The sequence below is a fragment of the Penicillium concentricum genome (assembly GCF_028827145.1).
Source record: "Penicillium concentricum strain IBT 3081 chromosome Unknown utg000002l_segment0_segment0, whole genome shotgun sequence".
NCBI lineage: Eukaryota > Fungi > Ascomycota > Eurotiomycetes > Eurotiales > Aspergillaceae > Penicillium > Penicillium concentricum.
Genome location: NW_026622755.1, coordinates 3,595,990 through 3,608,990, shown reverse-complemented (window position 1 = coordinate 3,608,990; position 13,001 = coordinate 3,595,990). Strand labels below are relative to the sequence as shown.

The following is a 13,001-nucleotide window of genomic DNA, read 5'->3' as shown; positions in this document are numbered from 1 at the left end:
CAGCATAGTCAGCAAAAACCTTCAGAGCTCACAATATAAATAAGCATTGACCCCCCGCAAATTGGCAACTCCACAATTCATCATGTTCCCACCACCCATTGCACTCGATTGGAATAACATAGGCTTCAAAGTCCGGGATGGTAAGCAATTGCTCTTCAGGAGAACACAGAGTCTGATTCATATCAGGCAACGGTCATGTCGAAATCCATTTCTCCCACAGCGGGGAGAACAAATGGTCGGCACCGCAATTCGTCGCTTCGCCCTTCATATCAGTGCACGGAATGGCGCCAGGCCTAAACTACGGCCAGCAAGTCTACGAAGGGCTGAAAGCCTTTCGCCACCCAGGTGACGAGAAGATAACAATCTTCCGTCCCGACCGTAACGCCAAGCGAATGCAGTACTCCGCTGAAGTAGTCTCCATCCCACCCGTTCCGGAGGAACTATTCATCGAGTGCGTGCGGTTAGCAGTTGGTGCAAACGCCGAGTATGTACCACCCCACGACTCCGGCGCCGCAATGTATGTCCGACCCATGCTCTTCGGCTCCTCTGCGCAGCTGGGGCTGAGTCCACCGGATGGGTATACGCTAGCTGTATTTGCTATGCCGACAGGGGTGTACCACGGGGCTACGGCGGTTGAAGCGCTGATATTGGAGGACTTCGATCGCTGTGCACCGCATGGGACTGGTGCTGCCAAAGTTGGTGGAAATTACGCGCCTGTGTTGCGACACAGTGACCGGGCGCGACGGGAAGGGTTTGGAATTACCCTTCATTTAGATAGTGCGACTCGCAGTGAAGTCGACGAGTTCTCGACTTCTGCTTTCATTGGAGTGAAGCGTGAGGGGGATCAGATCACCGTGGTCCAGCCGGATAGCCAGAATGCAATTGACTCGGTTACGGCGGCGTCGGTGCTCGAAATTGCCCGCACGCTGGGGTATCGGGTGGAGAAGAGGCGGGTTGCTTATGAGGAACTGCGCGATTTCGATGAGGTTATTGCTGCTGGTACGGCGGCGGCTTTGGTACCTGTGGGTAGTATTACGATGCAGTCCCGTGGTGATAAGTTTGAGTATCGTTGCGGGGCTCAGAAGGAGGGTGGTGAGGTTTGCGTTAAATTGCTGCAGACACTTCGTGGTATACAATCTGGAACTATTGAGGATACCTTCGGTTGGAACTATGAGGTGCAGGCACCGCCGAAGGGATGGGCACAGCAAGGGCAGGAGGAGATCGAGTTGAGTGGTGCCAATGTCCCATAAATAAGTTCATCCAAGTAGAAATATACTTTAAATTGGCGCTGTCGCCAGTTCAATCTCGGTTTTGTTTACTGGAAATAGATATACTATATTTCATACATCGAGTCAGACATGGGCATCATCTCATGCTACCATTCAGACGGCCCTAATTTGGAATAAGCTCAATATAGGCAATAGCCCTCACTTTCTCATGATCCTTCGCTGTTTTCTCGGCGCATTCGATATGGTACCCTTCGGCGTCGACCATCCACACCAGTCGGCTTGGAGTTTCCCCGTTTGTGTCTCCGAGTAGAATAACCATATCTTGGTCGTTGGCCACCACGTCGACGGCTGTGTCAAAGGCGAGTTCCATTTTATACTCTCTGTCCCCGCGGAGTGTCTTATATTGCCTCCTGATAGTCCAGTCCATCTTGACTAAGGCATTTGACGCAATCACGGTCTTTAGGCTGAAAATGAGTGAATTCTCGACGTTGGAATTAGTCTTGAGAGTCAGATTTCCTAGCTTTGTCGCGTACTTTCGACCGACCAGGGGAATGCGTTCACGGGCGACCATGATCATGATGCTGGGTCCTTGGGGATTCATGTTACTCGCACTTGGCCATTATTTTCAAAGTCCACGGGGTATTTTCGCCACGTTCGACGGCTGTGAGCGTCTTTGAAGCCGGGTTGCTTAGAGTATATTTCCTAGACTTTGTAAAGATGAATTTCTGTCTGCGCTGGGTACGATATATATCCGCAGAAATGATGTAAGGATTTCAATATTCAAGCTAAATCGATTCAGAATAGCCCATGATAGCGCCATTTTATAATAAGTTACCTATATATAGGATATAATGTGTTGTATCTAAACCTAACGTTGAAAGGCTGAGAAAGTAAGCTTTTGGCGGAGTCGACCAAGACCATGAATCTATGCAAACACTGCAAATACTGCAACATTGCAAAAAGGCTTTAGGGGGTAGGGGGGTGGAGACGAAGAGTTTTAATAGAGAATCGTATCACGTGAGCAGTGTCGTATATATTAGGATGAGATGAGATGGGATGGGATCGTAACAGAATAGTAACAGGGCAATAACAAAATAAGAATAATGTAGAGTATGCATAAGTGTGAAGCGAATAATACGGTGAAAGTCTATAAAGCTCCGGATGCCTTCTCTAGGTATGCCTTACTGTGATTGGTCAGATGTCTTATGGGATTCCCCCTATCTCCGATATGTCCAGGGCTATTTATGTACAGAATCGGGGTCGGGATAATCTGACCGCGTGGATCCAAATTCTTCAAGTTTTAAAATTGGAGGACCATCTAAATATCCATGGATGCAAATAGGTCTGAATGAGTAGATAACTGGTTATTGGATAATATGAACTAAGCCTCTTTATATTTATATTTCTTGTATACATATACAGTTGTCAATAAGTTAAAAATATAAAGAATATAGGTAATCTTGAAAAGAGTCGGCGAAACGGAGTCCGTTCCTCCGTTATACATCGGAAAGCTTCTATCCCGATGAAAAGAAGCAAGAAATATGGATATCTCCGGTGGCTTCGTTGTCCGTGCACCGATGACTCCGATTAAAAGGAAATGGGCTCGCCCATGTTCTAAAAGCTCAGAATTTTACACAGACAAAGTCCACTCACCATGGAGAAGGACTATGATGAGCCCGAGTTCGCTCCAATCACGGATCGAACTGCAACTGTACTAGAGGAGCGAGAGCAACAGACCTTGACTCGCATTGCCTCCACCAAAATTGGTCAACAACTTTCAAGATCGGCAAGCAAGAAAGATGGTATCGCCCCTCACCTTGATCCCACCAACCCTCGATTTGATCATCGCCGATGGGCGCAAATGGTGTTGGACCAGGTGAACGATTCAGGCATTGAAATCCCACACCAAGGCGTGGTCTTCTCCAATCTATGCGTGAGCGGTTCCGGTTCCGCTCTACAATACCAGGAAACCCTCACTTCCAGTTTGACAGTACCCTTCCGGGCTGCGACGAGAGCTTTGACTGGACGTACCTCACCACCAAGACAAATTCTCCGCAACTTCGATGGCTTACTTCAGGGGGGAGAACTCCTTCTTGTTCTGGGTCGACCCGGTAGTGGATGTACAACATTACTGAAAACTATCTGCGGACACCTTGGCGGTTTGACTGTGGAGCCCGAAAGCACACTCCATTACAAAGGAGTTGCGTTCGACCATATGATCAAACATCACCGAGGAGAGGTCGCATACAACAAGGAGGTCGACCTGCATTTCCCCCACTTGACCGTGGGTCAGACTCTCACATTTGCCGCCCATGCTCGTGCACCCCAACAGCGCCTAGAGGGTGTGACCCGTAATGAATATGTTGAGACCATCACCCAGGTGGTCTTGTCCGTCTTTGGATTATCGCACACCTACAACACCAAGGTTGGCAGCGAATTTGTGCGTGGTGTCAGTGGAGGTGAAAGAAAGCGAGTCAGTATTGCCGAAATGTTCCTGGCTCGCTGTCGCATCGGGGCATGGGACAACAGTACTCGTGGTCTAGATGCCGCATCCGCACTAAAGTTTGTGAAATCACTACGTCTTTCATCTGATATGGGGCAATCCTGCCATGCCATTGCAGCCTACCAAGCATCGCAGTCTATGTATGATCTTTTCGACAAGGTGGTCCTTCTATATGAGGGATACCAGATCTACTATGGACCCAAGGATCGTGCTGTAGCCTATTTCGAGGACATGGGCTGGGAGAGACCTGAGCGTCAAGTCAGTGGTGACTTTTTGACTGCCATCACAAACCCAGCAGAACGCATGGTACGGCCTGGCATGGAAGGCAAAGTTCCCCGCACAGCGAAGGAGTTCTCTGAGCATTGGAAAAAGAGTCCAGAATATCAGCTCTTGCATAAGGATATTGCCAACTTCGAAAGTGAACATCCGCCAAATGGAAACGATGCAAAAAGACTCATGGAAAGCCACGAAGAGCAACAAGCGCGCCACACTCGATCTCGCAGCCCTTACCTGCTCTCTATCCCTATGCAGGTTCGGCTTTGCATGCGCAGAGCCTACCAGCGAATGCTTCAAGATCTCCCAACAGCCATGTCACCACTTATTGCTCAAGTCATTATATCCCTGATCATTGGATCCATCTTCTACAACACCCCGGATTCACCCAGTTTCTTCTTTCAAAAGGGTGCAGTGATGTACTTTGCTGTGCTTATGAACGCCCTAATTACGATTAACGAAATCCTTCAACTATATGCCCAGCGCCCTGTTGTCGAAAAACAAGCTGGATATGCATTTGTCCACCCGTTCACTGAAGCACTAGCCAGTATCCTCGTCGATCTACCGATCAAGATCATACGAATCTCAATCTTCACAATTGTCCTCTACTTCATGGCAAACCTGCGCCGGGAAGCGGGGGCTTTCTTCATCCATTACCTGTTCTTGCTCACTGCTGTCCTGGCAATGTCTGGCCTGTTCCGCAGCGTCGGTGCATTGACCAAAGCTGCCGGGCAAGCCATGGCGATTGCTGGTGTGCTTGTGCTCTGCATTGTCGTTTATACCGGGTTTACTCTGCCGCAGCCGTACATGCATCCGTGGCTTTCGTGGATCCGGTGGATCAATCCGATCTACTATACCTTTGAAGGGCTCGTATCCAATGAATTCCATGGTCGAACATTTGACTGCTCTTCATTCATCCCAAGTTATGGGACTGGCACTTCCTTTATCTGCGCCACTGTCGGGGCAGTCGCCGGTGAGCGAACTGTTTCTGGGGATGCTTTCATCGAGAAGAACTACCAGTACAAGCACTCTCATTTGTGGCGGAACTACGGAATTCTCGTCGCGTTTTTCATCGCCCTCAATGCGCTCTACTTGATTGCTACAGAGTACATCAGTGATGACAAGTCAAAGGCCGAGGCCTTGGTCTTCCGCCCTGGACATGCGCCCAAGTATCTACAGGAAGGTCACAGCATCGAGCTTGGAATACAGGAGGTCAACAAGCTCGAGCTACAGAGGACCAATGACACCATCTGCCTGCCCGAGCAAAAGGACATTCTCTCATGGAACTCTCTCAACTATGACATACCCGTGAAGGAGGGCACCCGTCGACTCTTAGACAATGTCAATGGCTGGGTCAAGCCTGGTAGCCTAACTGCCTTGATGGGTGTTTCTGGAGCTGGAAAGACAACACTTCTCGATGTTCTTGCGCAGAGAGTCTCCATTGGCGTTGTATCCGGTGATATCTTCGTGAATGGCAAGACTCTTGCGGCAAACTTCCCCCGTCGGACTGGATACGTGCAACAGCAAGATCTCCACCTTGACAGCACCACTGTGAGAGAAGCTCTGCGTTTCAGCGCTATGCTTCGTCAGCCCCAAAAGGTTACCAAAAAAGAGAAGTACGAGTACGTGGAACAAGTCATCCAACTCCTAGGCATGGAGGACTTCGCCGAAGCAGTCGTGGGAAACCTGGGAGAAGGCCTCAACGTCGAGCAAAGGAAGCTGCTTAGTATTGGTGTCGAGCTTGCTGCAAAGCCTACCCTGCTTATCTTCCTCGACGAACCCACCAGTGGTCTCGACTCCCAAAGCTCTTGGACTATCTGTCAGTTCCTCAGAAGACTTGCAAATAGCGGCCAGGCGGTCCTCGCGACAATTCACCAGCCTAGCGCGCAGTTGTTCCAAACCTTCGATCGTTTGCTCTTCCTTGCCAAGGGAGGAAAGACTGTCTACTTTGGCGATATTGGAAACCAATCCTCCACTCTTCTGAAATACTTCGAGCACAATGGTGCTAGATCGTGTGAGAAACTCGAGAACCCCGCTGAATACATTCTCGAAATGGTCGCCGGCGATTCTTGCCCAGTAGACTGGGTTGATGCGTGGAACAAGAGCCCAGAGTATGAAGAGGTACTCGCTGAGGTTGAGCGACTTCATCACGCCCGGAAGTCGTCTGTTCATCCTTCCCTGGAGGGGTCTGATGAGTTTGATGACGACAACTCCGAGTTCGCCATGCCACTCCACAGCCAACTGTACTATGTCCTTGCACGAGTCTTCCAACAGTACTACCGTCAACCAGAATACGTCTACTCCAAGTTCATCCTGGGAATTGTATCCGGTTTATTCATCGGTTTCTCATTCTGGAAATCAGACAACAGCCAACAAGGCTTCCAAAACGTACTCTTCAGTATTTTCCTACTATGCACAATCTTCAACTCCCTCGTCAACCAGATCATGCCCAAATTCGTCGTCCAGCGCTCCCTCTACGAAGTCCGCGAACGCCCATCCCGCATCTACTCCTGGAAAGTCTTCATCTTATCCCAGATGCTCGTCGAAATCCCCTTCCAAGTCTGTCTCGGAATCTGCTCCTGGGCCTGCTTCTACTGGTCCGTCTTCGGCGCCGACCAAGACTCCGAGCGCCGCTCCTTGATCATGCTCTTCATCGTCCAATTCTACATCTACGCCGCAAGTATGGCACAGCTAGTCGTCTGCGCAATCCCAGAACCCGCGCTCGCAGCTATGGTTGCCACGCTCATGTTCGGTCTTTCCTTCATCTTCAACGGCGTAATGCAGCCGCCCGATAACCTCCCCCGCTTCTGGATCTTCATGTACCGCGTCTCGCCGTTTACCTACTATATCAGTGGTATCGGAAGTACAGCGCTCCATGGTCGTCCGGTTGAATGTAATGCTGCGGAGATGAGTGTCTTTGATCCCCCTGCTGGTCAGACATGCTTCCAGTATATGGAGAAGTTCCTTGCGACTGCGCCTGGAAAGCTTGCCAATTACAATGCTACGTCGGATTGTCAGTACTGCTCTCTTAGTTCGGCTGATCAGTACCTCGCTGCGAGGAAGATTGAATGGGGTGATCGCTGGAGAAACTACGGAATCTTCTGGTGCTATTTCATTTTCAATATCTTTGCTGCTATTACGCTCTATTACCTCTTCAGGGTGCGGAGCTCTAAGGCTAAGACAAAGAAGGCTTGAATTGTCCAGTTGGTTGTCCAGTAAATGGACGGTGTATGGAGGTTTTGCATTTTGCTTGGTGTTTTTTTTTTTTTGTCTCTAAATGAGATCTTTGTTCTTGTATATTTACTACATATTTTGATACCTGACTCATTTATCATAGACGGCGTTAGAAGTGATTGTCTAAGACATATAATCAAATCTCCCATTTTCTTGCTTGTTTTGCTTTTGTTCATTCGCAACATGTACGACTACGTAGACATCGTTCTTTGTTGGCTTTATTTATATCTTGGAGTCAGAGAGGATTTAGCCATTCAACAACAGAGGTATTGACTCAAGATTGCTCTTCTTCAAATGAGATCTGAGTCCAGAATATTCACGAGTTTCAAATCTTGTCTTATTTCTAGTCCTTTCCTCCCAGTATGAAAAGGGAAGTATCTGGTCTGTGTCATCACCAGTGCGCCACTTCAAACTTTCCCATAATTTTGACACATTTTGGTAGTCTTTTTAGACTTTTGACAACTTGTTTTTTTCTTAGATGTTAGATATTCTTATAGCTAGGAGGAAAAATAAACCGTAAAAGTATATAATGGTGAAAGGGGTATAAATGTGGAAGCCGACTTCGCTATATATAATCTGTGATGTGCTACGAGTCTAGGTCAGGCATCGAGAATTCATATAATTCAAGGGAAAATTTGATGGAATTTGAGAACTTTATAACTTGAATAATGCGATAATAATGTATTTAATGTAATGCTGTTATAATAGGCGAATATGCACTGCAATAGACCATGTGATATGATCTGGAGATGTCACAAGGAAAGGTCCGAGTTATTTAACACGTGGGAACTTTAAAGAGCGGAGACTATATAGCATATACTTAGTATATAGTTATATAGTATATATAGTATAGTATTTTATTATTGGATTAATATTCTCATAAGATGACATCCTAGGGAATATTGATTTTAAGGCCGCATGCGGCGGTTGCTCTTTTCTTTGTTTCCCTCTCAATAGTAAGTAAATGACCTCTCATTTCGTTTTAATCCTTTTAATCTTTCGATTTTGAACCAATCCACTTTGAGATTAGCGAGGTCAAGCCGTTAAACGGAGCACGGGGTACCATAAATCTTATTGGTTCTCGTATTCTCTCTCAACCTGACTCTTTTCACTTATCTTCTCCCTCACGAAATCTTGACCGATAAAATCTCCTTTGTTTGTTCTCTGCCTAAGCTGGATATTATCCAGCATGGTGACCAACGCGACCGCGGGTAACAGCACTCAGCTAGTCAGTCCGCAGGGTGGTATCCTCGAAGGCGGCAACCCAACCCAATATGACCCCAAGAACCCACTGGTGTTGTTTATCATCCAGGTAGCTATGTCGCCATCCGAAAGAAAAATTTAAACTGACAACCAGGCCGTCATAATTATCGTGCTATGTCGCATAATCCACTGGCCGCTGTCGAAGATTCGTCAGCCCCGAGTCATCGCAGAGGTGATCGGCGGAATTGTTCTGGGCCCATCGGTGATGGGTCGCATCCCCGGATTTACTGACGCTATTTTCCCGACCGCCAGTATCCCCAGTCTCAATGTAGTCGCCAATCTGGGACTGGTACTCTTCCTATTCCTGGTCGGTCTTGAGACCGACCTCCGTTTCCTGATCAGTAATTGGCGGGTCGCGTTGAGCGTGTCCGCTGCGGGCATGATCTTGCCATTTGGGTTGGGTTGTGCCATCTCATACGGCCTCTATCATGAGTTCCACAATGACCCTGGGACCAAGCCTATCGCCTTCGGTACCTATCTGCTGTTCATCGGTATCGCCATGGCCATCACGGCTTTCCCCGTGCTGTGTCGTATCCTCACGGAGCTGAAGCTGCTCTCAACCCGTGTCGGTGTTATCGTGCTGTCTGCCGGTGTTGGCAATGATGTGGTGGGTTGGATCCTGCTTGCACTGTGCGTCGCTCTTGTCAACGCGGGTAGTGGTATCACGGCGCTGTACGTGCTGCTGGTCTGCGCCGCCTACATGCTCTTTTTGACTTTCGCTTTCCGCCCGCTCTTCCTCCGCTTCCTCGAGAAAACGGGCAGTCTGCAAAAAGGGCCTAGTCAGTCAGTGGTGGCTCTCACCCTGCTCATTGCTCTGGCTTCGGCCTTCTTCACACAGGTGATTGGCGTTCATGCCATTTTTGGAGGCTTCGTTATTGGCTTGATTTGCCCGCACGAAGGAGGCTTTGCCATCAAACTCACCGAGAAAATTGAGGATTTGGTCGCTGCCATTTTCCTGCCACTTTATTTCACCCTGTCCGGTCTGAGTACCAACCTGGGCCTCCTGGACTCTGGAATCGTCTGGGGTTATGTGGTTGGTGTAATTGCCATCGCCTTCATTGCGAAGGTCACTGGAGGCGCTGTTGCGTCGCGGCTCTGTGGCCTGCTATGGCGTGAAAGTTTCTCGATCGGTGTATTGATGAGTTGCAAGGGTTTGGTGGAATTGATTGTGCTCGTAAGTACTGATCCTGCACAAAGTTGTCCGATGGAAATTGTCGGCTAACTCAATGACACCAGAATATTGGCCTCCAAGCCAAGATTTTGAGCACTCGCACCTTTACAATCTTCGTCGTGATGGCCTTGGTCACCACTTTCCTTACCACTCCATTGACCACCTTGCTGTATCCCAGGTGGTACCAAGTCAAGGTCGAGCGATGGAGACGCGGGGAAATTGACTGGGAAGGCAACCCCATCCAGCCCGATGACCGCAATGACAGCGTCGCTCTTGCCAAAAACCAGTTGAAGACTGTCCCCGTACGCAAGCTCCTCGTCTACCTTCGTCTAGATGGTCTTTCCGGCGTGTGTACTGTGGCAGCCCTCCTCAGCTCAAAGCGCCGTGCATCCGTGTCGTCACGCATTCATCCCGCGAAGATGCCAAAGCAAACCGAGCAAACCGTTGAAGATCCTATTACCTCGGAAGAGGAGCAAGACACCACACTCAAGGTGCATGGTGTTAGGTTAATGGAACTGACCGACCGTGATTCTAGTGTCATGAAGGTTGCTGCTGCAGGCGAACATGCACTGTGGGATCCGGTAGTCAATACCTTCCGCGCCTTCGGAGACTGGCATGATCTCTCCCTGATGGCTGGTGTATCCGTCGTCCCCGAGCACTCTTATGCAGACACTGTCATCGGCATGGCGCAGCAGGACACCGCAGATATGCTCCTTCTCCCCTGGAGCGAGACTGGAACACTAGCCGACCACCATAACGGGCTGGAGATTGACGACGCGAATCGTTTCTCCAACGGCGCCTACACAAGCTTCATTTCTGATATCTTAGAGCGGGTCACAGGCCACGTCGGCATCCTAATAGAATACAGCTCAGCCTCGGCCTCAAAGCGACCCGTGATCTCACGCACCCCCAGCGGTATGAGCCTCCAGGGCTCCATCTTTGCCCGCCAGCCAACCGGCAGCCGCTCCCACCACATTGTCCTTCCATTCTTTGGCGGTGATGACGACCGCTTCGCTCTTCGGTTGGTCCTGCAGCTCGCTAAGAATGACCAGGTCACTGCGACTGTTATTCAAATTGGCGGATTGAGCAGTGATGGTAGCAAAACAGGCGTGTCGACTGCAGTCTCTGCCTCGAGCTCAAATGGGCTCCCCGCGTCCAGTTCTCAATCTGACATGGTCTTCTTCGAGACACTCCGTGATTCAGTGCCGGAGGAACTTCAAGAGCGCGTCGTCTTCAGTCAACCAGCTACCAACGAGACCATCACCGACGCAGTCCAAATGGCTGTCGTTTCGGTCCGTGAAGAACTTAACCACACATCCAACAAGGCAAATAACATTGTTATCGTTGGTCGTCGTAGTCTCCCTTCCGAGACCGAGTTGGGTCTCGCGGAGGACGGTATTGGCCATGATACCCGCCGGGCTCTGGGAGCTGTTGGTACTGCAATGGTACAGCCCGAGAGTAAGATCTACGGGAGTGTGTTGGTGCTGCAGGCTGGTACCGACACTGGGCTGGCTGATTACTATCGCTGAATATATTTTGACACATCGCTTGGAGCAATTTTGAACATGCGTATTTGGCAGAAGAGGTGATATGCTCGTATGAACATTTTGAAACATGCTATATCACCTGTAAAGATGTAGAGATCATTAACATATGTAAGTAGAACACCAATTTATCAAACCCAAACCAAGGCAAAAACCATAGCCAAAACGCCACAAACCAAGATGGGGTATCATGTATTTCCCATAACATGAGATGAAGTAGATGGAGAAGAATGGCTGAAACTCATCGATTCCGAAAGCCACGGCGGGCTATACTGCCGACGAACCTGCACCGGCGACATGATATTCGAATACCGGTCCCCACTCGACGGAAACGAGCTAACTTCATTGATCCCACACTCACTGGAATGCAGTTCCTGACTGTCATGGTGACCATGCGCAACGGCGATCAATTTACCCAGAATCGCATATTCAAGCTTCAACTTGATGCTGTACGCGACAGGCTTGAACGTGACCTGGATAGCATAGTAACCGACATATTCAATGACGACAACAGATATATCCAGCAGTACAATGATGATGTTGATAACCAACAACTGGTTAAGAATCCCATAAGGTCGACCTTCAGGCCTGAGACGAAGCAATTTGACCGTTTCCCAGACATAAATACTGGAAATAATGAATTCCTGCACACAAAATCCAACCAGCTCAATACGCTCCGTGATATCGTACGCGAGGGCCCAGGACCCCACGGGATGAGCAATCGTGCCCATAATTACAACCGAAGTTGGGATATGGAAGATGACAGCATCGATACAGATCATACACAGCACAGCGCGAAGCACCTTCCTATTCTGCAGCACCAGATGCAGTCGCGACCACAGCACGACCGATTGGCCGGTGACCATGCCATACCAGCTCGGTAGGACGATACCTATGGATAGCCAGGGTGTGACGCCTGTTCGGAAGAAGACGAGGGCGAAGCCGATGGAGTAGGGGATGATGCAGAAAGAGGAGATGAGTAGACTCCAGAAGTAGGTGCTATTTCGACGTTTGAAGGAGGATAGGCAGAGGATGATCAGTTCGATGGCGTTATAGCATGCTATTCCGGCGAAACCAGCGAATATGCCTGCGCGGGTTACGTCGGATGTGCCGCCGTAGTTGTGGAGAAGGGATATGGAGATATCGTTATGGGTGGCCATTGGAGGTGGAGGGACATTGCGGGTTGTACTCTGAGGGTTGATGGATATATATAGATATATAAGGGGATTTGCAGTTGGGAAGGGGGTGAAGGAATAAACTACTGAGTTTCCCTAGGTGTCGATTTGGATTCAAAAGGAAGAAGGGAAATGATGTCGGGTAGCATATAGACTTCCATGACAGCTGCTTTGGGGTTGTGGGGAATTGGGTGAAAGGAGACTGGACGAGGAGAGAAGGGGAAGTTTGTCGAGCCATGGATCGAATGGACCGTTAGAAATATTGAAAAAGGGATGAATTTCCTCGCACTATTGAACTGTGGGAGAAGATCATGGCGATCCCCCTTGCTTTAAAGGCTTGGTATTCGAGTATTGTTTCCAGAGGGTACGGAGTATCCCGTACTTGATAAGTTGTCTACGAAAGAAGATATAAGGCCCTCAGGATAATAAGTGTACTTGATTGAATTGCAAGTCTCCGCGGAAACTCATATAAGGTTCTCATCCGGGGCATGATTGGTTAAACTGAACGCCAGATCTGCTTCTACAGAGTAGTCCGAGCTTGCCTATTGGCAAGCCGGGTGACTCACATCACTGGCATTTAGGGTGGCATAATTGACACGGTAGATCGAG

The 13,001-nt window shown here is 49.0% G+C and overlaps 5 protein-coding genes across 5 annotated transcripts; 3 read left to right on the top strand and 2 right to left on the bottom strand.

Moving 5' to 3' along the window:
* Positions 1 to 82: 82 nt before the first annotated feature.
* Positions 83 to 1,250, top strand: N7517_004986 (branched-chain amino acid aminotransferase; the record flags this gene model as incomplete). Its single annotated transcript, XM_056722716.1, has 2 exons — positions 83 to 140; positions 187 to 1,250. The coding sequence occupies 2 exons, from the start codon at positions 83 to 85 to the stop codon at positions 1,248 to 1,250; spliced, it is 1,122 nt and encodes a 373-aa protein (XP_056578966.1).
* A 142-nt stretch (positions 1,251 to 1,392) lies between these two features.
* Positions 1,393 to 1,806, bottom strand: N7517_004985 (uncharacterized protein; the record flags this gene model as incomplete). Its single annotated transcript, XM_056722715.1, has 1 exon — positions 1,393 to 1,806. One exon carries the CDS (start codon positions 1,804 to 1,806, stop codon positions 1,393 to 1,395), a length of 414 nt encoding a protein of 137 aa, XP_056578965.1.
* A 1,077-nt stretch (positions 1,807 to 2,883) lies between these two features.
* N7517_004984 (CDR ABC transporter) lies at positions 2,884 to 7,200 on the top strand (the record flags this gene model as incomplete). Its single annotated transcript, XM_056722714.1, has 1 exon — positions 2,884 to 7,200. The coding sequence occupies one exon, from the start codon at positions 2,884 to 2,886 to the stop codon at positions 7,198 to 7,200; it is 4,317 nt and encodes a 1,438-aa protein (XP_056578964.1).
* Positions 7,201 to 8,428: 1,228 nt separating this feature from the next.
* On the top strand, positions 8,429 to 11,202 carry N7517_004983 (Kha1p; the record flags this gene model as incomplete). The annotated part of the gene is made up of 3 exons (XM_056722713.1): positions 8,429 to 8,551; positions 8,597 to 9,676; positions 9,739 to 11,202. The coding sequence occupies 3 exons, from the start codon at positions 8,429 to 8,431 to the stop codon at positions 11,200 to 11,202; spliced, it is 2,667 nt and encodes an 888-aa protein (XP_056578963.1).
* Positions 11,203 to 11,405: 203 nt separating this feature from the next.
* N7517_004982 (uncharacterized protein) lies at positions 11,406 to 12,377 on the bottom strand (the record flags this gene model as incomplete). Its single annotated transcript, XM_056722712.1, has 1 exon — positions 11,406 to 12,377. One exon carries the CDS (start codon positions 12,375 to 12,377, stop codon positions 11,406 to 11,408), a length of 972 nt encoding a protein of 323 aa, XP_056578962.1.
* Positions 12,378 to 13,001: the final 624 nt, after the last annotated feature.